The 22748-nt window shown below is 39.6% G+C and overlaps 2 protein-coding genes across 2 annotated transcripts; one reads left to right on the top strand and one right to left on the bottom strand.

Moving 5' to 3' along the window:
* Positions 1 to 140: 140 nt before the first annotated feature.
* LOC129096192 (nicotinate-nucleotide pyrophosphorylase [carboxylating]-like) lies at positions 141 to 6137 on the bottom strand. Its single transcript, XM_054604890.1, has 5 exons — positions 6058 to 6137; positions 4713 to 4966; positions 2520 to 2830; positions 1585 to 1716; positions 141 to 1494 (listed from the first exon to the last, which is right to left on the bottom strand). Exons 2-5 carry the CDS (start codon positions 4963 to 4965, stop codon positions 1285 to 1287), a joined length of 906 nt encoding a protein of 301 aa, XP_054460865.1. The 5' UTR covers position 4966; positions 6058 to 6137; the 3' UTR covers positions 141 to 1284.
* A 1200-nt stretch (positions 6138 to 7337) lies between these two features.
* On the top strand, positions 7338 to 21264 carry ppp1r12c (protein phosphatase 1, regulatory subunit 12C). The gene is made up of 20 exons (XM_054604109.1): positions 7338 to 7690; positions 8783 to 8957; positions 9074 to 9204; positions 9577 to 9695; positions 10660 to 10819; positions 10977 to 11121; positions 11347 to 11421; positions 11510 to 11574; positions 11814 to 11926; positions 12020 to 12081; positions 13764 to 13894; positions 14101 to 14188; positions 14635 to 14752; positions 15497 to 15612; positions 17608 to 17660; positions 18024 to 18051; positions 18490 to 18594; positions 18840 to 18890; positions 19148 to 19198; positions 20052 to 21264. The coding sequence occupies exons 1-20, from the start codon at positions 7482 to 7484 to the stop codon at positions 20136 to 20138; spliced, it is 2082 nt and encodes a 693-aa protein (XP_054460084.1). The 5' UTR covers positions 7338 to 7481; the 3' UTR covers positions 20139 to 21264.
* The last annotated feature ends 1484 nt before the right edge of the window (positions 21265 to 22748 follow it).

Here is a 22748-nt window from a genome sequence, read left to right as displayed (position 1 = left end):
ACTTTAAAACATTTATCTATAACTGGATGTTAAAATTAGAAACTTGTGTGAAAGACTTCTGAGAACCTCAGTTAGCTCTTATACATATACCTTCTCATAAATGTGGTAAAATAAGAATGGTTTGTTCCAGTGGTGGGAGATGTATAAGATCTTTTATTTCCGTAAAAGTAGCAACACCTCAGTATGAAAATAGTCCATTACAAGTAAAACTCCTGCATTTAGATTTTGCCTTGAGTAAAAGTACATATAGTAGCACAATGAACTTCAGTTAACCTTAACTTTATTACAATGTTCATATACACACATGAAATCTGGCCTCTGCATTTATCCCATCCTAAGCATTTAGGAGCAGTGGGCTGCTGTAAAGCACCCAGGGATCATCTTGGGGTTCAGTTGCTCCCTTATTCACAGTTTGACATACAGACAGGAGGAACAGGAATTTAACCACCAACCAATCATTCCTCTCTATTGGTATATGTTTTTACATAGGGCTTTGTTACTATATTATTCATAGTCTGATTTATAGAACACTGTATTCTTAAAAACATGGCGAAAACCGTTCATTTTTAATGCTGTTGACGGTATTTTCTGATTTATGGAGTGAAAAAAAGAGAAATCCCCTTTTAATCAACTTTGACTAATATGTCAACAAAATGAGAATTTTTAAACCTGGCTTTAGCCAATTTTCTGATTTTTTTTCTGGAAACTGTTTCAAATTAGCACACATCTGATAAGATAATGTCTTAATTTCATATTTAAACATACACTAACAGCTCGTAACATACTTTGAGTAAAGTAATGTTGATTTGTATTTGAAAATAATCTAGAAGTTCCGGTATCACTTTGACTGTCTCTGATGTCTGTAGATTATACAAAAATAATGTTTTCTGGAACAAAATGTTGCTGTTGCATTTTTCAATGATGTGAGCACCATTCATCTCCTTTGTGTGGGGGAGCAGTAGATGTTAAACCTCAAAATCGGGAAAACTAAAACAAGCTTATATACATGGCTAGACACATCTATTAGAAAATAATTCAAGTGAGAAGAAAAATGTCCTATAATATCATATACATTTTTCTTGATTCCCCTTTTATTCTGTCTTTCTTTGTTACATAGACTGCTTACATTTGAACTCTTGACTGCTGTTCCGTTATGGGAAGGCAGCTTTGCATATTTAGATTTACAAAGAACTACATGAAAGTGTCATTAAACCTAGACGGTTATTTTTAGATCAATATCTCACCCCATGTTCTAATTCAATCACTGGGCCACTGTGTACTTTCTCATTCTTGCAGGCTTGAGTTAACACTAGACTTTTGAACCTTGAGAGAAAAGTCCACAACTGGGCATCCCTGTGTTATGCAGCCCAGAGAAACGATGTCCACATGTGGGGATAAATACATAGCCATGTTCTCTGGAGTCACTCCTCCACTGGCCTCGATCAGTAGTGTTGGGAACTCCTCCCTCAGTGCATGAGCTGCAACATGGAGCTCCTATGGTGAGAGACATGTGGAGGAGGGGTGAATTCAAACCAGGGAATTAAAAGAAGTGACTGGGCCTTGTGTTATTTTCATATTCTTTACCTGAGGTTGAAAGTTGTCCAGCATAACGATGTCTGCTCCAGCTCCGGCTGCCTCTCTGCCCTCCTCTACAGAGCGGCACTCCACCTCAATCTTACTGCTGAAGCCAGACACTGACCGAACAGCTTTCACAGCCTAGAGAACAAACAGGGTAGATTTTTTTGTTGCACGTGTTGTAAGCACATCTGACTGAAGGACAGATGTCAGTCTCTCTGTCAAACAATATCTGTTTGCAACAGTTCAGAAAAAAACAACTTGATTTCAGCACAAGACCATAAGTATACATAAATACAGTGTAAAAAGAAAGACTATCTATGACTTTTTTTACCTTTTTTCCAGTAATTTTTATGGTTTTGCTGTGTGACTTAAGTTACTTTATGCTTGTAAAACTGTCCGATTAAATTTGAGCAACTTGAATGTACATATTTGTATTATTGCTCTTCAAGGTAAAATATGTTAATGCTTTACATTTGGTGAAAATAACATTTGAAAACCTATTCTGGATACAATTTCTGGATTTCAGATGCACCTTTGACTGAATGTGAGCAACTTTAATGTAGTTCTAACTGTTTACTTTCTTAAATATTGTTTACTGGAATTTTCTACATTCTTAGACAAGTTTTTTGAAATTGCCCTTAAATGGTGGGAAATTGAACCCACATCAATGAAAAAAGATAATTTAAAAAGTAAAATATTTTTAATGCTATAAACAGAGGGGTAATTATATTTCAACTTTTTCAACAGTTTTTCAATACATTTTGAAATAATATATTTTGTTGATTTTTTTTAATTCCAAATTAAAATTATTATGGCCCCCTTTTTTCTTTCAAACATGCGTTTGGAGTTTGGAATAGAGATTTGGAGTGTTTCATTTTTCAATGAGCTGTGAGATCCAACATTGTATGAGCCATTATCTGATCTGTGGTGCAGCCGCCCACCTGTGTGATACTTCCTGATGCCCAGACATGGTTGTCCTTCAGCATCACCATTCCACTCAGGTCTTGTCTATGCATGGACACACCGCCAACCAGCATAGCGTACTTTTCTACCAGACGGAAGCCCGGGGTGGTTTTGCGTGTGCCAGCCACTTCTCCATGCCAGCTTCTCGCTGTTGCCATTGCCTGGAGCTGAGAACAGCGTGTGGCGATCCCTGAGGCCCGGGCCAGGCAGTTGAGAGCCGGCCTTTCCCCGAGGAGGAGGCATCTTGCTGGGCCTCTCACCACAGCAGTCAGCGTGACGGCATCTGGACCTGTGGAGGTGAGATAAAGACATTGGGAGGATTTAGAGTACAGAGAGTTTGACCATGACCATAACCGTCAGATTCTAGCAGCCACTGGTAACCACTGCAGGCTACAGAGTAGCCAGGAGCAGGTTACAGTTATATAGGAACAAGATCCTGGACCAGAACATGCGCCTCATCATGGGCAGAGAATGGACATATGCTCCTGGTGGTGTGGATCTGCAGGAGCAGTTTCGAAAAGTGATGGACAGCTGGTCATCCAGTGTCACACCGAGGTTCCTCGGAGTCCGAGTCAGGGACACCACAGAGATCTCAGTGGTAATAAACGGGTCATGGAAGGAAGAACAGTTCGGTCTTTTCAAGGTTGAGCTTCAGCTGGTGTGCAGACATTCACTGAGAGAGATGTCAGCCATAAACGCAGAAATTCGTGCTGCTATTCAATGCTAATTGATCTTCAGTGATGTAAATTACCTGAACCTCAGTATGTGTAAGACAAAGGAGCTATTTATTGACATCTGAAAAAGGAACTAAATGCATCTTGAGTTTTCACCAAAAGTCAGCAGGTTGAAATATTTTCCACTGCTCTTACAAATATCTTGGGGTTGATATTTATATGAAATGCTATTTGTAAGGAAATGTCATAGCTGCTTTGAAAAAAAACGTCGCAGTCCAGGTTATTTTCCCCCAGGAAACTCAGCTACTTGAAGTGAGTAGGAAGTTTTAAAATGTTTTGTATCAGAGCTAGGTGGCCAGTTCCTTGTTTTATACTGCAGTAAAGAGCATTACAACCAATGATAGGAACAGGATTAAAGGGCTCAGACTCCAAAACGCTCTGACGGAAAACAGTTTCCCTGGCTGAGTAAACTGATCTTCATGTGAAAAAGATATTTGCTTGTTTTCTGAGATATATTTTGCCGCCTGCAAAAGTTCTCTGACGGCTCTGAAATCCTCGGCCTCATCATGGACAGGGATGACAGGGAATACAGATAACTGAACCAGGACTTCATAGGATGGTGCCAGCGGAACCGCCTCCAGATCAACTCAGGGAAAACCAAAAAGCTGGTGGTGGACTTCCGCCGATGTAAACACTCTCCCCCGGTACCAGTGAACATCCAGGGAATGAACATTGAGATGGTGAGATCTTACAAGTACCCGGATGTTCACCTGAACAATAAACTGGACTGCACAGACAAGAAAAAAGCACTGTACAAAAAGGGACAGAGCAGACTCTATCTGCTGAGGAGACTGAGGTCTTTTGGAGTGCAGGGAGCACAAAGAGTCTTTTTAGACTCTGTGGTGGCATCAGCCATATTTTATATGGAGTGGTCTGCCGGGGTCAGCAGCATCTCGACTGCAGACAGGAAGAGACGGATCCGAGTGGTCAAGAAGGCCAGCTGTGTCCTGGAATGCCTCCTAGATCTAGTGGAAGTTCAGTCCGATGTATCATGTTTCAACGTTGTTTTACTTATCTTTATAATACCTTAACTTTGTGATTAAATATTTATGTTTTTTTTATTTTTTATTTATTGTTTGTCTCTTGTTCATTTGCACTATTCACTCTACTGCTGTATTCCTGCTTATCTTAGCTTATCAGTTGTACTTTTTTAAGGATTTTTTAAGATGCATTGGCTGCTTTACTGGTCTGATTTTCAGGAGCATCACTTATGTTTTGATTTTTATTAAATGGCTCGGTGGGCTCCTGAGCTACACTGATGTCCTCATGGAATATGTTCTTGTTTGTGATTTTGTGTTAGTAGCGGCAGTATGTCTTTGATATGTGGTTTGTTGTAGCTGTCTGATGGTGCATCTTTTGTCCAAATGACCAAACTAGTTTAATGTATTTATCTAATCTAATATCTTGGTGCTTTGGAAGACAATTTGTTATACCTACCAATCTCAGCTCCCTCCTGACTAATCCATTCCACGGTGCAGCCGACCTCAGTGAACACTGCTGTGAAGAAGGGGCTCCCTGCCAGGAGGCTGTATGGTGTTTTACACAGCAACCGTGCCTCAACCTCCTGTGACCCCACACACACTCCTGCCGGGTCAAAGTTTGGAGTGTCCTCTGTCAACCACTCTCGGGCCAGCCGGGTCAGAGTGTGAGGTGGGATGGCGTGTGGTGCTGTGTTTAAGGGCTGAGACATTCTGAAACATATGTGAATACTTCCTGTAAGTCGCTTTGGATAAAAGCGTCTGCTAAATGACTGTAATGTAATGTAATGTAATGTAATGAATGGCGGAAACTAGTAACTTGTTGTTCCACTTCACATGAAAGAGGAAACCGATAATCAGATAAAGAAGGGAAATAACTTTTGCCTCACTATAACTGTGAAAGTCAGACAGTCCTGGGCTATAGATATATGTTGTAAATAACACTTTTAAAGTTTGATGATAACTAAGTTCCTCTAACTCTCTTTCTATAAGAGAAAGACAGTGGAGGAGTTTTAGTAAAGCCACAACCGCAAGAGCACCAAAGCATAGGGGTTATTTATTATAGAGTCTCATAAGCATGAGTAAAAAAACAAGAAAGCTTATATGTTGAGATTACATTCAACAGATCAGTTTCAAAGCACCCATCCACCAAATTCCTCTTTTATGTTCAACTTTACTGACAAATTAAGGGAAAAACCTAAATAAGGTGGAGAAACATAATAAATGCAAATTAAATTTCCAATTCAATCTATTTTGTATAGCCCAAAATCACAAATCACAAATTTGCCTCAGAGGGCTTTACAATGCTTCCATATAGGATACAAATGATGTGAATCATATGCTGTGGCCTTCACAGTAAACCCAACTGAACATGAAGAGATTTTGGAGCGAGATTTTGGAGCGAGTTGTCAGACAGCGCTCTCCTCCACCACCATTAAAAAAAGCAAGTGAGGGAAAATCTTTTGCCAGAATACTGTTCATACCTCCAGTACAGGCCTGAAGCTCTGGAGGCTTACTAAAACACTTTATGAGGATTTTTCCTTTCATTTATCAAGAATCTGTACATTATATCTCCTATATATGCATAATTTTTATCACTTTTTCAGTCTTACCTGCATTTAAAAAGGGTGTATGTGTTTGCTTTCACTAGAGAAGTCAGTGCTGTATCATAAACTACAACTAGATAGAGTTTACAAGGAATAATTACAACCACAGCATATTCTGTCACACATGGACTAGTTCAAAGTTTTAACCAGTCCTAGATTGGAACGACACAAATAAATGTAAATTAGATATTTACTTACTTCCATCAATGGCTCTCCAATTTCTGTTGGTCAAAGACTGTGGAGCTGTAGTGCTTAGAACAAAGAGCCACAGGAAAAAACGTGACATGGAATTTGACCCTGTGTTCACGTTGGAATGTTTACAAGCTATCTAAGAGTTAAGGCTTTATATTGATCGTTTAAATTTAGGCTGATTCACAGGTCAGAATGGAGGTAATTGTAAGTTTTAAGTCAATGCAGCTGATCAACATATAAGCATATCCTGCTGTAGGCCTGATAACACACAGACAATGGAGAAAAACTACAATATGCAAGTCTTTTGTTTTAGGAATTTGTGATATATTGGATATATTATGCACAACTTTTTTTGTCTGTGACACTTTGCATACAAGTCTCTACCTGCCTCTTTTCTAAAACAGGCTTTACACCAGTGATTGCTTTCGGGCCTCTGCTTATTTCATTGTGTGCCCCAAGGATGTGGTGAGCAGCAGTGTGCTAACTATATGCAAAGGAAAGCTATTGCAACATCAACCACGTTATGAAGCATTTAAAACAACTCAACCTGCAGCACATCAGATTAAAGACTGCATAGCTTTTACTGAGACAGACTGCTTATTTTTAAACATGTATGGTTGCTATATAAATGCTGGTTATCCCAGCCTCAGGCTACTTGCCACTGCAAGGTAGACAGCTTGTGAGGATGAGCAGTGCTGGATGGAAACATGCCCTGCAAAGTGGGAGGACTCGCACATCACTTACTGCCTCAAGGCAAAAGGTTGCATATTTCATCTTCAAAGTAAATGGTGTACAGGTTGTGGACTTATGTAATATCAATAAATGGCCCGGCTGTCTTCATATGGGGACGTAGACAGGAGGAACTTTGCTTAGTCATGCTTGCTCAATAACCTAAAAGTCAGATAATTTAGTGGTTCAGTCCCACTTTCTAATAGGGCACCATTTATAAAGGGGTAAAAAGTTGTAGTACTGGCTCCTATTGTCTTGTTATTGATATGTTTGGATGCTCTTATTGACCTTCATTGTGGATATTATTTCAAAAATAAAACTGTCCCCAGTCTCACAAGAATCACATGCTCAGGAAGTGTTTTGCTCACTATGCATTATCATGTTCACAATTCCCAGACATGGAGCTTTACCGCACTTCCCCTCTACCCTGTCTATGGTCAAATCCTTCCTAATTTCAGTCTGTGCTCTACTCCACATACAGCCAATGGCGCACTACAGAACAGTGGCGATGACGTCAGACGCACGACAAGCCTGAGCAGCTTTGCGCGCTCCCGACGCCAACGAACACGAGCCGAGGCTTCCTCAACATCCACAGCTCGAAGCAAGAACCAGGAAGTGAATGTATACACATGGAGGGTGTGTCGTTCCCTGCCAGTGAATGTTTTATTTTTAAAAACACAGTCCTCCTCTTCGGATAAACAATGGGGGACTCGGCGAGGACCAAGCGGCGGGAGCAGCTGAAGCGCTGGGCCGGCTCATGCACCAACAAAGCGTCGGCCGTGCCCCGGCGGAGGTGGCGGGGCGATGCCGAGAACGGAGCAGGGCAGCCGGAGGCCCAGCTCAGCGACCCGCCTAGGGACCAGCCAGTGTGTGTAGGCATAGATGAGATCAGTCCCCTCCTCAAACGACGGTGAGGACACTTCTGGTCGACACGTTTCACAGTAAAGACCGGCTAACACCCAGCTAGCTTAGCTTCACATCTGAAGACATGCTACATGAGGAATGTTGTGCTTGGGCTTGGACACAATCACACAACACATATGTGTTTAAGTGCGTTATTCTAGCCCCCTTCAGCTACGTTTACTCAACTGTCAGTGTCCAGTTGTCATGATTTCTGTGGCCCTACTGTGTAGTGTTACTGTTAGCTAGCGAGCTATCCCTACTAAGGGTCTGCTGTACAGCACCGAGCTGCTTATTCTCTTTTCACATATTTAACTTTTTAGGACTGCCAGTGACAGGCAGTGACAATCTATTATTCATGTTGTTGTTATTCCTTTTTTTTTTTTCTTACTGTCAACAAGTCCTACAAGAAGACCAAAACCAATGAACTGATCATAAAGCAAGTCTTTCCTTTGGATTTAAAGCCTGGTCTTGCTTGTTTTTCCACCCATAGACTTCAATTGTTGTCCAATACCATTCGGGGAGCCACACTATTGCACTGGATGACATGGTCCTTCAGTAACATGGACTTGGCTACTGTGGTTTACTTTGAATTGATGCCACATAAACTCCTGCAGCTTTAAATATTCACTAGTGCACCAGAATCCACAATTGGCAATAGTCCCCGAGAAATACATTAAATCTTTTTTCAGTGTTGTTTGCAAAAAGTGCCCAGCTGTTTTAGGGAATCATTTAGCCCCTTTTTAAAAACAGACTTTGTACTTATGACATCTCTTAAGATGTAAGTCTCCAGTGCAGTTGGCCTTGGGGCTTATAGGGTAGGGATGTCTAAATATATGTCTAAAGAGATGGGAAAATTCATATTTTCATTGGATTTGTTGACAGGAACAAGCAATATAATATTGCCAGCCTCATCCTGTAACTTAACCCTTTTAACGGTCTTATCAAATCACATTGACTTTTCCTACAAGGCTAATGTTACTGTGTTGTAAGGTGTATCTTTTTTGTCTTTTCAATAATGCTACAAGGCATGTTTCCTCTTTAAATTGTCAATACTGCTAACATGGGAGGTCATCTAGCTGACTGTATCCTCTGTCTTTAGGAAAAGGGTAAGGTTTGACAGGGCTGCAGAGTTCCTGGCTGCCTGTGCCAGCGGAGACACAGAAGAGGCCAAGTTGATGCTGAAGGAGGCCAAAGAAACCAAAACAAGAAATGGGGAGGATGAGGCAGAAATTATCAATTGTTCCAATGCTGATGGAATAACTGCTCTCCACCAGGTGAGGCCGTTACCCCTCCTGGGGTTCAATCGAAATTATTGGTTGATGCTGAGATGAATTAGAAACATTTATAGTTGCAATATTTTTTACTTGTTGTTTTCCTCTCTTCAACACAGTCCTGCATAGATGGCAGCATGGAAATAGTGTCCTTCCTTTTGGAAAATGGTGCCAGCGTGAACCAGGTTGACAGTGAGGGATGGACACCGCTGCATGTTGCTGCCTCCTGCGGTTACGGTGACATTGTAGAGTGAGTAGTATATGTCTCTACAGTTAGCAGGCTACAGCAGCGTAACAGCTGTGTAATACAGTACTCGTTAACACTTTGGAGACGTCAGAATGCAGTGTGGGTGCCAGAGTATTTGTGCATTCAACAATACTAACATTGTTGTCCTGTTTGGCAGTCAGCTGAAGCATGAGTGGGCTGGCCTGGCACACAAATGCATGCAGCTCAAATGATTTAGTGGTTGATGCAACATTTTTTGTCCTACAGTCTCTTGTTATATGAAGGCAATGTGATAGGATAAGTAGTGTCCATCTAGAATTGGTTGTACTTGTGTAGACTTTGCGAACGTTTCTGCAGTTAAATTGATTCTCACTCTGTCCATGTTTGTTTTGACAGTTTTCTTTTGCAGCAAGGTGCGTCTCTCTCTGCTGTGAACTGTGATGGTGACGTTCCTCTGGACATTGCTCTGGATGAGGCCACTGAGTCCCTCCTTCAGGGTTACACTGTGAGACAGGGTGAGTGCTGTCCTTTAACAGCTACGCACCACTTTTTAAAAGGATGCCTCATCATTTGTTTGTGCTTCATCTGCGGCAAATGTGTTTGTGTTTCTTGATAGAAGAGAAAGTTCAAATCCTGCATACTACTAAGAGGAAGCATAATTAGTAGAGATGCACCGATTTGGGATTTTCGGGCTGTTTAATAATTTATGATCTGTAGGGCCATACTAAATGTAATTTTTATTTTGGGCTCACATTCAAGCTTCTATTGAGGTTGTCGAACAAAGCTTCATATGTCTGTTGTCACATTTAATGATGTCATCACCCTAAAAAATGGGAAAACTGTTATTTTTATTGTGGTTATCCAAAAGTAATTTATGGTGCTGTTAGATTGCTGCTTGACCAGCCCCTTTAATACAGGTGCGTTCCTCCCTTTGTGTGCAGCAAGCAGAAGAGCAAACAGTTTTTTCACCACAGGCAGAAACAATCTTACACATCCATCACTGGAATCTAATTTTACAAATATAATAATACTCATAATATTAGTGTATCTTATTCCTGATTTGCAACTGTGCAGAAATACAGGCTTTGAACAGAATAAATAGATGTGCAAAGCGTAAAAAAAAATAATGGGAAGACCAGAATAATAAGTTTCATAGTGACCAGTTTTTTTTGTGCGTGCCTACATGTTGCTCACTGACTGATGCAGAGAACACAAAAGAGAGAGGCCAAAAAATGCACTTTCAGAACATGGTTACATATGGTTTCCCCGTCCACAGCCAAGGCTTAGCATTTTTGAATGGAAGTATAAACTGAAATTCCACTACCGGAACAATGACAATCATTTTGAATTTTCTAACTTATCAACCAATAATATGGTTACTGATGCATTCTAATTAAAACTACCCAAAAGGAATGCACATAGTGTAGACACAGATAAAACAAGAGATGCATGTGTTTGACATTTTCTGTCTGTGTCCAGGCGTTGACTTGGAGGCAGCCAAGCGGCTGGAGGAGGAACAGATAATGACAGACGCCCGGACCTGGCTTACTGAGGGCCCACCCGCTGATGTAAGACACCCCAGGACTGGGGCCACTCCACTGCATGTGGCTGCAGCCAAAGGCTATCTAGAGGCTCTCAAGTAAGCATTTCCTAATGTTTTTCATAATTGATATATCTAACATTTGAACTTAGAAATGTTATTTCTTTTTCAGGAAGTCTATATTTTGTGGTGTAGTGTATCATGCAGTTCCACTGTTGTGACCTTGCTGTTGTGACCTTACTGTTGTGTTGTTTAGGATACTGTGTCAGTGTGGGCTAGATGTGTCTGCTATGGACTTTGATGGCTGGACACCTCTCCATGCTGCAGCACACTGGGGTCAGGGGGAGGCCTGTCGCACCCTAGCTGAACAGCTGTGCAACATGGAGGCTCGCAGCAATGCGGTATTGACCAAAATATTTACGAAAGCTTTTCTTATTCCATCATTCTTCTATGTTGAGAGTGTTCTTTCATTTACCGAAGTAGCATTTACCATGAGATTTAGATACATTATAGAGGATCTTTGTACTGTAAATCTAACATACATTTTCCTTCTGTTTTAAATTTCATGTTTGTGGTGGAAATTCACAATATATATCATTTTTGTCACGTTGTTTCTTACTTTGTAGGGTCAGACACCATTTGATGTAGCTGATGAAAGCATTGAGGAGCTCCTGGAGGAGTTATCGAAGAAACAAGCAAATGTGAGAGGGTTTGTCTTTACCTGGTATGATATGGATTGGCTTTATGTGATTTTAAAAAAAGCACTGACATCTGCCTCTCTCTCCACAGACCATATTGGACAAGCTAAACCAACAGGGCTCCACTGCTGCAAACGCACAAAACAAACGGCGGAGGTTAGTGTCCATCTGTAACTTATCCTGAAATAAATGTGTTTCCCAATCATAAGGTATTAAGCGTAGATTAAAAACAAATTAACATCCCTTTCTCCCAGTAACACCTCTATATATTACTTAATTAGACAAGACAAACATTGCAATTTTATCAATGTAGGAGATCTGAAGAGTTTCTTTGAGCAGTGTCACCCAATAAGGTCCCTCAGTGCCAACATATGTCCCTATTTCATGTCTTCCAGGAGCTCAGTGTGCAGGATGAGCAGTAAAGACAAGATGAATGTGCAGGACCAGTCTAAAGAGAGGGGTGTTTCAGGAAACCTGGAGCTGAGTGAGGAGAAAGAAAGCAGCCCTGGTAAGCCTGCTGCTGTGTTGATAGAAGTACTACATACTCTGTAAATGCTTGTGATTGTGCTAATTCCACAAGATGCTGATTCTCTTTTCCCAGAAAGCTACACAGTCTCCAGTCCAGAGAGTGTGAGCCCATCCACAGTTAGCCCTGCTGACAAGGTACAAATCACAATGCACACCAGCCAAGTGTTCATATGAAGTACATCATGGAAAAGACCAAATGTGATAAAACATCCTTGATGTTGCAAAAGGGTTTTTAACATTTTTGCTCTTAATGATTTTAGATAATCATCAGCCTTCTCTGCTCTCATTGTTGGTATTCACAACACATTCTCTGGACAACATAGAAAATAAAAAATAATTGAGATGTGTTTTAGAAAACAACTACTATTTTACATAGACTGTTGTATTTGCGCCAGCCCAGTTGCTGCCATTACAACTAATTTGGGAAAAAAAAACACTATAAAGAAAATCCCTAAATTTGCATGAAAGTTTGATGAAAAACTTGTTGTTTTGCCTTTGCCTCAGTTTTACACTGTATGTTGATGGAGAAAAAATGTGTTTCATTCAGTAGGCTTGTATTGAATGAAAACATGGTGTAAAGAACAAATGATGACTATGAACAATATTATGAATATGAAGAATCTGAAAAAAAGACATAATGCAGTATGTCTAATGTAAAAAAGCAATTTCAAAACAAACAGCAGTGGTGGATATTCCCAATGGGGATGATCTCATAGTTCAACACTTTCTGCCTACCTGACCCAGCCTTTCAACAGAGGCTGTGACACACCCCTCATGGGACCTGTGTCGAAACTTGAGAAAGTTGATGGCATTTCTTCTGGATTAAAGGGATAGTTAAGATTTTTTTAAGTGGAGTTGTTGAATTACTTATCAATAGTCAGTGTATTACCGACAGTAGATGGCCGTCAGCTCGCCCCCAGTTTGGAGATGCAGACAGGAGTATTGACACAAGAGCAAAGCAATGTGCTGCTAAAGTGTACGCTATATTTAGATTTCTTTTGCCATCAGACATCCCTTACTGAAAGGGAAATGATGCCATCATATACATCTACCGTATTTTCCGCACTATAGGGCGCACTGGATTATAAGGCGCACTGTCAATGAATGGTCTATTTTCGATCTTTTTTCATATATAAGGCGCACCGGACTATAAAGCGCATTAAGCGAAACAAAACAGTCAGTCAGTCAAACTTCCTCCACTTCCGTACCATTGATTCATTAATGTTGAATTCTCTCGCAGCTGCTCTATTCCCATGTTCTACTGCGTGACTGACAGCCTTGAGTTTGAAGTCCGCGTCGTAAGCGTGTCTCTTGACAGGAGCCACGTTGGGTCCTTATACACACACACTGTAATATGATGGTGAAGCACAGTATGTATTACTCCGCGACGCTCCTGACTACGGTAGCCGTAATGCTGCAAGCGGTGCGGCTTTGTAGTTTACCAAAGTCGTACTAAAACATTTTGACAGAGCGCCGTGGACCACACAACACCGCTTCGAGGTCAGTAAACACAACCAGAATTAATCCATATATAAGGCGCTCCGGATTATAAGGAGCACTGTCATTTTTTGAGAAAATTAAAGGCTTTTAAGTGCGCCTTATAGTGCGGAAAATACGGTATGCTCTTTTCAAAGCCACACGACTCCACTGACAAAATCAGTAATTTTACCTCGCATCAGAACTATCCTTTTAAAATGTTTTGACTTAAAAGACTAATTCACACTGTATGCGGACATTAGGGCCATGAATCAAAAGTTGAATTGGGGTTGATTACAGGTAAGCCTTTGGCCTTTATTCTTGTGTATTGCATGATTCAGACACCAGAGGAGAAAGATGAGGACGAGCAGGAGCAGGACAAGGCGAACCGCACTGCCAGGGTCCAACCAACCCCTCAGACGAGGGATGCCACAGCTGAGAGCCCCAACACCCCCAACACTGACAGGCGCAAGTAAGAAACAACACAGTGTTACGATCAGAAACACAAAACATTTTTGTTTTTAATAAATGAATAAAAATGCTCTCCCCAAACAGTTCGGTGATTTAAAAAATCTGAATAATCTATAATTTCATTCAGATAAGTGGTGCATAATTATTGTTAAAATGTTTATAATACTGTTTACCTAACATATAATTTGTGTTTGTTGGTGTGTTTAGGTTCCAAGCTCCAGTCAGAGACGAAGAGTCTGAGTCTCAGAGGAAAGCTCGCTCTCGGCTGATGCGGCGGTCTCGTCGCTCCACACAGGTACTGCCTCACATCAGTTTTAATATGTTCCAAAAAAAGTTTGTAACAGCCAATAAAAAAAAATCTTCATAATAAAAGAAAATAACTTATTTTGAAATTTAAAAACTTTTATTTTGAGGCAGCAAAATCAGGAAATGTTGCGTTTTTCAATTAGGAATAACTAGTCTTGAGCAAGATCTGATCTCGAGGCGTACAGACTTGTATTGCTGTTTTCGACCAAATAAATGCGTAGTTGATAAACTCTAGTCGACTAATTGATCAGTTGATATAATCATCCGATCTGTAAAACTGAGTTCCTCCACAAAGAATCAAACAAAGGCACCACTTTAAATCTTGTGTTTACCAGAGATGTTACTTAGTTCTGTGAACATAATTCATTCAGCATGAAAAAAAGCATAAAGTCGAAAAAGAACCTCAAGTGATTTGTTTTTGCTCTGTGCTGACAGGGTGTGACTCTGACAGACCTGAAAGAAGCAGAGAAGACTGTGGCTAAAGCTGCAGACCCACCGCCTTGCAACATCCAGCCTGTCAGCCCCATTGTTACCGTCACACCTGCTGAAAGGGGTGAGCGAGAATGAAATGCTAGAGTCACTTCTATTTACTGTAATACTAGACTGCCAAATATAAACATGCTATACATTTTGGGTGGAGTGCTCTTATGGATAGTTTTGAAAGGTTGAGGTTTCCTCACATGGGTTTTAAGAGCTACTGCTGGTGGTGTGAAGGGTTAGGTGTGGTTTATCTGGCAGGGTGGCTACTATGTATTCATATTGTCATTGGTAGTTTTCTTCTTCCCCTTTTTACGTGTTTGTCGCCCTTTCCCCACACTCACTGCTTTTTCTTTTAATGGTGAACTGAGCATTTCCTCGTCTGATATATCTGATGACACTATGTTTGCATAAATCAGCCTGTAGGATCAGTGAAATGCATCAGGTCAGTTTTAAAGATAACCTGTTGAAACATTGGCTCACAAAGCCAAACAGAGCATTGTGTTCATAGTAATTGAGCTCGCTACTTTCAACTTGCAGAGATCTGAAGTAGAAACTGAGGTCAAAGATGAGACAGTTCCAGTTTTGCAGAAAGTTACATTTGGAAACGAATCTACCTGATTGCATAGTTGATCAGATTAATCCTGAACTGAGTTCCAGTGAAGCATCTGTCAAGCATCTGTTGTGTTCTAGCCGTGTTAGGTACATGTTATTAATTCTTCTTTGGATCTTTACACTGGCATGGGACGTGGTTAGTTCGATTCTTGACTCAACCAAATGTCCTCCAGGAGTGTTTTATGTCAACCTTCATGTGTTTCAGATACAGACGTGGTGAACCAGATCGAGCAGGAGGGAGAGAAGCGTCTGGGGGTGAAGGACAGGAGGAGAGGGAGGAAGGAGAGACGCTCCACTGGCATCGTTCAGCCAGGTGAAGAGGTAATAAAGAAAACAACCTTGCACCCTCTCAAACATGGCAGAGAGCTCACCGCACTGTTTCTCATAAATGACCTGGAATGTGGCCGTCTGCCAGATTATATTCTACCCTCTATAGTTTCATAATGAACCGAACATTTGTTTTTACTTCTCAACAAGTGGTCTGGGTGGCGCATTTCCTCTGCAGCAATGCGCAGCCGCCGGCTCTAGTTTAGCTCAGAAAAGAGAAGGTGAAAGTGGCTATATCGGAAACCCATCTTAAAACATGATTCCCATCTTGTGAAATGCTTTTTCGGTTCATTATGAAACTATAGAGGGTAGAATATACTCTGGCGGACAGCCACATTCCAGGTAATTTATGGGAAACAGTGCGGTTGTGGCTCAGTGGAGAGCAGGGTCGTCCTCCAATCAGAGGATCGGTGGTTTGATCCCTGGCTCCAGCAGTCCATGTCGATGTGTCCTTGGGCAAGACACTTAACCCCAAATTGCTCCCGCAGGCTGTTCCTGCGGTGTATGTATGCGTATGAATGTTAGTTAGGGTCCTGATGTGCAGGTGACACCTTGCATGGGTGAATGATTAGTAATGTAAAAGCGCTTTGAGTGGTCGGAAGACTAGAAAAGCGCTATACAAGTACAGTCCATTTACCATTTACCATTTATGTGTTACTTTTTTGCCGTGCTATCAAATTTAAAATCTATACAACTAATGCGTTTTTGTGATCAAATTGTTTACTAGAGCACAGTGTAAAAATACTCAGTTTAAAGTAAATGTTCTGCATTCAAAATGTCACTCAAGTAAAAGTACAAAAGTATTAAAATATGAATTTCAAACAATATATTTATGAAAGGCCTATATCATTGGATTATAATTATTGGTGCAAATAATCTCATCGACCTTGCCTCTTAATTTTGTTCTTAAAGTGCACCAGATTGATGCATTTAACTTTTGGATGCAGAAAGTTTTCTTCCAGGGTAGGGTAGTATTAAAACTGAGAGGTTACTGACAGACGGTCAAGGTTTCTTAGCCTGCTTGCTTTTCAAAGGGACATCCATAATATAGTATCCATATTATATAACGCTTTGATAGTGCTATGTTCTTATGTGAGTGCCCTGATCAGTACATGTTTTTGATTTTAGAGGCTATAGTCAAGGTGCTGCTCTGGTGGTCATGCTAATGTGGATAGTGCAGCTTATGGTGATTTATTCACCCATATTAAGGAGATTGATTGATTGAAAGCACGACTTATTTTCAAAAAATGTATTCAGAGTATTATTCATCAAAATTGCATCACCAGAAAATACAGGCTGGCTCCCTTTTGGCTATGAAGGGCTTTTGTAACTGTATCTCTCACACTATCGACGCATAAACGCACAAAGGAAATGTGAGATAATTTCCTTCCTTTACAAGCATAAGTTGCCTCTCACCCTTCACTCTGTCAGTCAGAGGGTAAGAGAAACGGATGTCAGTCAGATATACAGCTGCTAAAGAAGGTGTTATTTTTTTTCTCTCGTGGCAGTTCTCTTGTGTCGAAGTAAAAAAGAACACTGCCGTCGTAGTAACTTGCCTCTGCACTATACTTTTGCTCTGGCTTATGCTTTGAGATGCTTGTTTAAGAAAGGAGATGCACTTATGACTTCTGGTGACTAGTAGTTCTCTTGAATACCTATGTTGAATACACTTCCTGTAAGTCGCTTTGGATAAAAGCGTCTGCTAAATGACTGTAATGTAATGTAATGTAATGTTGCACCTTAACGTGCAGAGCATCAGTTTGCAGCCATCGGTACAGCAAATACTCACTCTCATTCTACACACAACAAAGAGCGTTATGCCTCCGGGAATAACTCATAATAGTAGAGATAATGTACAGCAAGCTCGGTATTATTGCAAAATGAACCACGACAGAAAACCCCCCAAAAAACATGCATTTGAATGCTAGCAAAGTGTTGTTCCAACTGTTGTGCCTTGCAACTTACAATGTGGGACTTTTTGTTTTTCAGAATGAAAATGAGGATGATCATTTGGATGATACAAACAGTAACAGTACTTCCAAGTGAGTGCTATTGTTTTTCCTCTCAGTGACATTTTATTTTAATTTCAGAGACAAACCAAGATAACAGAATGTATACTTTTTGGTTCGACATTTCTTTCCCTTTTTAAAAAATGCTGGATTTTAGTCATGTTATGACTTTTGTTCATTTTTCTAAAGTTGTGGGGTTTAATGTCTTATATGAGGGCCGTGGGGGAGGATTGTTCAAACATGTTTTTATGTGCCATTTGTATGTGCACCTGGTAGTTGTATTTACTATTATTTTCAGAACATAAAGGTAAATTCTTAGTTTTATCAATGCATAGCCTGTGTTTGTGTGAAGGATTTTCGGTCAGGTCTTTAAAAGTCTCTTGTGTGTCTCTGCAGTGAGAGTCAACTTGGGGACTACAGAACGGTATGTGTCTGACCCTTTTTTCACAGAAAAGCTCAAATATTTCTGTAAAACACACCTGAGGGCTGAAAGTGAATTATAGCTTATATCTAGACAAAACCAGAACAGAAGTGATGCCCAGCAAGCTGTAGAAAGAAATGAACAGAAACCCCCAGTAGGCTGTACTGTAGCATCACCCATGCTATTTCCATCTGCACATATGAGCTTTTATCTTCAGGTTGGTGTAGTCTGAATATCTTTTTGTTTGTTTGTTTGTTTGTTTGTTTGTTTGTTTGTTTGTTTGTGTGTGTGTGTGTGTGTGTGTGTGTGTGTGTGTGTGTGTGTGTGTGTGTGTGTGTGTGTGTGTGTGTGTGTGTGTGTGTGTGTGTGTGTGTGTGTGTGTGTGTGTGTGTCGCGCCTGCGTGCCTGCATTCATGTGTGCGTGTGTGTATTTCCCTCTAGCTGTACTTAAAAGTTCTGCAGGAGAACCTGGCGCTTAAGGACAAGCTGCAAGAAAAGGAGCTGCTGCTCAGCCAAAACAAAGTGGAGCTGGAGAGACTCCAACAGGTTAAGATGCTTTTTTCTACATCTTCCCCTTTTGTGTGTGTGTGTGTGCGTGTGTGTGTAATGCTATATGGGAAGTCCTTTTGAAAAGGAGACTCTAACCTCATGAAACTATTTGAGAATTTAGGTGAAGTGGATTATTTAAAAAAAAAAAAAAAAAAAAAAAAAAGTCAGTGTCTGTTTTAGTTTCCATAGATTGAAGCAGATGTGTAGTTCACCTGTATGAATCCTGTTTCTCTCTGTTGCAGAGTCAAGACTGCAGCACAGACAGACCGGCTCTCCTGGAACTGGAGAGATTTGTAAGTCTGTTTTTTTTCGTTTTTTTTTCTTCTCGGAACAAACCTCCTGTACTCTATACATGAATACTATTAGATTTACAAAATATAGATATTCCTGTTAACACAATAAGGAGAAAAGTAAAGGAGTTGAAAAAGTAAGTTTTAGAAATCATCTGCTTTATTTCCTGGTTACTGTGAAGCAGATTAAATATACGACCAGAGAATGATTGGATGTTTACAGCTCAGTCAGTTTGTGATGTTCAAACCATTGTTCACAGGAAAAGTTGGCCCTCCAGAGGAAAGCAGTGGAACTGGAGGATGAGCTGAAGGTACAGATGTCCACATCACTACTGATTTCTTACTGTACTGAATTAACTTTAGTGTGATGATTTGATGCGCTATTCCCAAAGGATTCCATTGATTATAAAAGATGCACAAGCAATGCTGCTTAAGATGAAAACTGAGGGGAACGTAAAAAAAGAAGGGTTTTGTTAAATATTTTTATTGTATTTGTTACGCAGTTGAACATGATCAAAAGCTTCACATAAGTAGCGGTAAGCAGGAAATTCGGACCTTTACAGGGCATTCATTTCTTTGCTCAGCACTGACATGTCCTCAGTGCCCGGTCAGTCACTCTTAGTGCTGTCCTCCATCTCTTAGGAGTTATAAGATTAAATGGAAAATAACCTCTTAAGCAAATTATTAGACAAACTGGGCGGCAAAGTTATTGCTGACCTTGGTACTGATCAGTGTTCCCATCTCTTCACTGCAACATATTGTGGCCCATCAATGTTGGGCACCTTTTGTACCTGATGCACCTTAAAAAATACTTAGAATGCTAAAGCTCAAAAGGTTTTTTAAGCATCATTAGTCTACATGTTTAATGTAGCCTATTGGGAGGTTGCCCTGTCTTTAGCATAGCTGCATTTTGAAGTTGAGAGGGAAAGTTTCTTTACTGTATAACCTACAGTAGATGGTGGTCTGCATGCCCCCAGCCTGCAGGAGCAGACAGGATTATCGGAACGGCAGCAAAGCAATATATTGCTGTCGACAGAGGCAGCAGCAAAACGTATTTAAGCCACCTAAAAAAATGTTAAAGATAAAAGAGCACAACACTGTGTTACCGTTATATTTGAAGGAGTGTCAAAGCTAAAAAGCCAATGTTTCATTATGTTTCTGTAGGTGCTGGTGGATCTCAGAGCAGACAACCAGAGGCTCAAGGATGAGAACGCCGCCCTGATTCGAGTCATCAGCAAACTTTCAAGATGAACCTTCAAAAAAAAACTACATGAAAATAAAAGGTATTCCTGGATTCTTCTTTTGCCAAACTAAGAAGACACAAATCAGGAATGGAGATGGCTGCATCAAACACCTGCACAGCAAATTCAACAGTAACTGGAACAAGTGTAGATTTCAGGGTTATTAGCCTGTGTTTAGGCCTTTATGTTTTGGCAGATCTACTGTATAACTAGCTCAACTGCACCGCCTGTGGACTGACAGGACATTCCTGTTCACATCCACTTTTATATTAAGTCTTCATTGTTGTATTTTTTTAACTGGAGTTTTTTTTATGTGCTTTGCTCCTCTGGAACTTTGTATTAAATCTGTATCAAGAGACTTAAAGCCATGCACAGTGCTAGATAGCCATCTTGACCTCTGAAGGAGTTGAGGAAAAAAACACCATTCAGGTGTAGGGGGTGGTTACTAGAAAAAAAAAGAAAAAGAAAAAAAAAGACTTACCGTAAATGTGCCAAAAACCAGCCCCAGATCTGCATGTCCTTTGGGGAAAACTCCAAGTGGTCAGTGTTGTTTCTCAGGATGAGTCTTGGGTAGATGCTTTCTGTTTTGGCTGACTGCTAGTGGACCAAATTTGCATGCTCATTTCTCCCTGCTCCTCTGAATGTATAGTTAATATGTATATTTATGTACAGGGGCCATCTGTTCTGACAGTGATGTAAAGGAGTAGTCGTGGTCTCTGTTGTACAAAGGACGGTTCTGGGTGCTTATAGAAGTCAGGTGCAGCTCATCTTCAGAGGGATTTTTACAAAAAATGTTTGTTACAAATGTCAGATCTTTCAAGAGCTTAAGGAAAATGCATACCCTTATCCCTCTATCCTTAGTACTGTAAGTCAGTAGTAACTTTTCTTTACCATTTTGACTAGATGCCTCTAAAAGCAACGAACCCCAAGCTAAGTATTCACCCTGTGACGGACGGCTGTTAGTATTCAACAGACAGGCCAGATGGGTCAACATTTGAATGTTTACTCCAATTTTAAAGAAAGAACTTGCATGTCAAATTGTATTTTGATGCTGTGCCTTTCAATATACATTTCTAAGTAATATTTCTATTTTGCTTTGGCGAATGTACACTGTTAAGTATAAAATACAGTATGGGTATAAATTATTAAGGCTCTGTTTTTTCTTCTTTTTTAGATTACTGTACAATGTCTTTTACTTTTTCTCAAAGTATAGTATGTTTCTTTGTTTAAGTTGATACAGTGGTATAACTATGAAAATAACTCATAGTTTGTAGATGAGAAATATGCAGGGTTGCCTCTATAGCCTGGAAAATATAGATTTGCCAATATTAGCTTATTACAGCTATATCATTTTGGCAAGTACGTAGGCCAGCAAGTAATGAAAAATTGCATTACTGTAATGTAAAAATCCATTAAATAGAAAAAAAGGTTTTGCCAGGATACTTTCTCAACTTTTTTTATCTGTGAAAACGGTGAAAAAAGTTGACAAAGCGACAGGTGTTTCTTTTCTCCAGGTGGGTTTTATTCATGCACACAGTCTAAAGACAAGGTACATATATTATATGAATGCAAGTTGCATAAATTAAAACTCACCGTAGAGAAAATAAAATGTCTTCAGTCTTATTTAGAACATGGTGTAGTGGTGCACTTCATCCACTTGTAGTCATTAGTATTTTAACAACAATTTAAAAATATATATATTTCTTAATGAATATATATATAATTAAAATGTAGTAAAAAATGAAATAATGAATCATTATGTACTCTGTTTAAAAAAAGTCATGAAAGACATCCTAGTATAGAATGTCAAATAATATCTTTTATAGAATACTGGAAAATCTGAAAAAGTCATAATTAAGTATGTCTAAAGATGTAATTTAAAAGTCATAGTATATAATATGATACTGTGTCATTAAAGTTGTCATTGTGTAGTATGTTGAAAAATGTCCAAGTATAGTTTATAAAAACAATTCATGAAAAAGTCAAAGTATAGTATGTTGAAAAAAGTCATAGTATAGTATGTTGAAAAAAGTCATAGTATAGTATGTTGAAAAAAGGGCATATTATAGTATGATGAAAAAAGTCATAGTTCAGTATGTCGAAAAAGTCATCGTATAGTGTTTCGAAATACGTCAGTATAGTAAGTCGAAAAAAAAGTCATAGTATGTCTTAAAAAATCATTAAAAAGTCATAGTATAGTATGTTGAAAAAAGTCATAGTATAGTATGTTGAAAATAGTCATAGTATAGTATGTCGAAAAAGTCATAGTACAGTATGTTGAAAAAAGTTTAAAAAAAAAGTCAGTTTAGTATGTTGAAAAAAGGGCATAGTATAGTATGATGAAAAAAGTCATAGTATAGTATGTCTAAAAAAATTAACATAGTCTTAGTACAGTATGTGATTAAAAAAAAGCCAAAGTATAACGTTTTTCAAAAAAGTCATAGTATAGTATGTTGAAAAAAGTCACAGTACAGTATGTCGAAAAAGTCATAGTATAGTATGTTGAAAAAAGTTATTGTACAGTATGTCGAAAAAAGTCATAGTACAGTTTATTGAAAAAAGTCATAGTATAGTATGTTGAAAAAAGTCATTAAAAAGTCATAGTATTACATTACATTAC

This window comes from Anoplopoma fimbria, chromosome 9 (genome assembly GCF_027596085.1).
Source record: "Anoplopoma fimbria isolate UVic2021 breed Golden Eagle Sablefish chromosome 9, Afim_UVic_2022, whole genome shotgun sequence".
Classification (NCBI taxonomy): domain Eukaryota; kingdom Metazoa; phylum Chordata; class Actinopteri; order Perciformes; family Anoplopomatidae; genus Anoplopoma; species Anoplopoma fimbria.
The sequence above is the reverse complement of the archived record's forward strand: the minus strand, read 5'-3'. Positions and strand labels throughout refer to the sequence as shown.

Excerpts from the sequence above, each read along its gene's own strand:
- LOC129096192 (XM_054604890.1), bottom strand. The coding sequence starts at position 4,965 with ATGTCTCAGCCCTTAAACACAGCACCACACGCCATCCCACCTCACACT. Across the intron at positions 2,831-4,712 it reads TCAGGAGGGAGCTGAGATTG|GTCCAGATGCCGTCACGCTG; the intron begins GTAGGTATAACA and ends TCACCTCCACAG. Across the intron at positions 1,495-1,584 it reads TGGACAACTTTCAACCTCAG|GAGCTCCATGTTGCAGCTCA; the intron begins GTAAAGAATATG and ends CTCTCACCATAG.
- ppp1r12c (XM_054604109.1), top strand. The coding sequence starts at position 7,482 with ATGGGGGACTCGGCGAGGACCAAGCGGCGGGAGCAGCTGAAGCGCTGG. Across the intron at positions 9,205-9,576 it reads GGTTACGGTGACATTGTAGA|TTTTCTTTTGCAGCAAGGTG; the intron begins GTGAGTAGTATA and ends TTGTTTTGACAG. Across the intron at positions 14,753-15,496 it reads CGTCACACCTGCTGAAAGGG|ATACAGACGTGGTGAACCAG; the intron begins GTGAGCGAGAAT and ends CATGTGTTTCAG.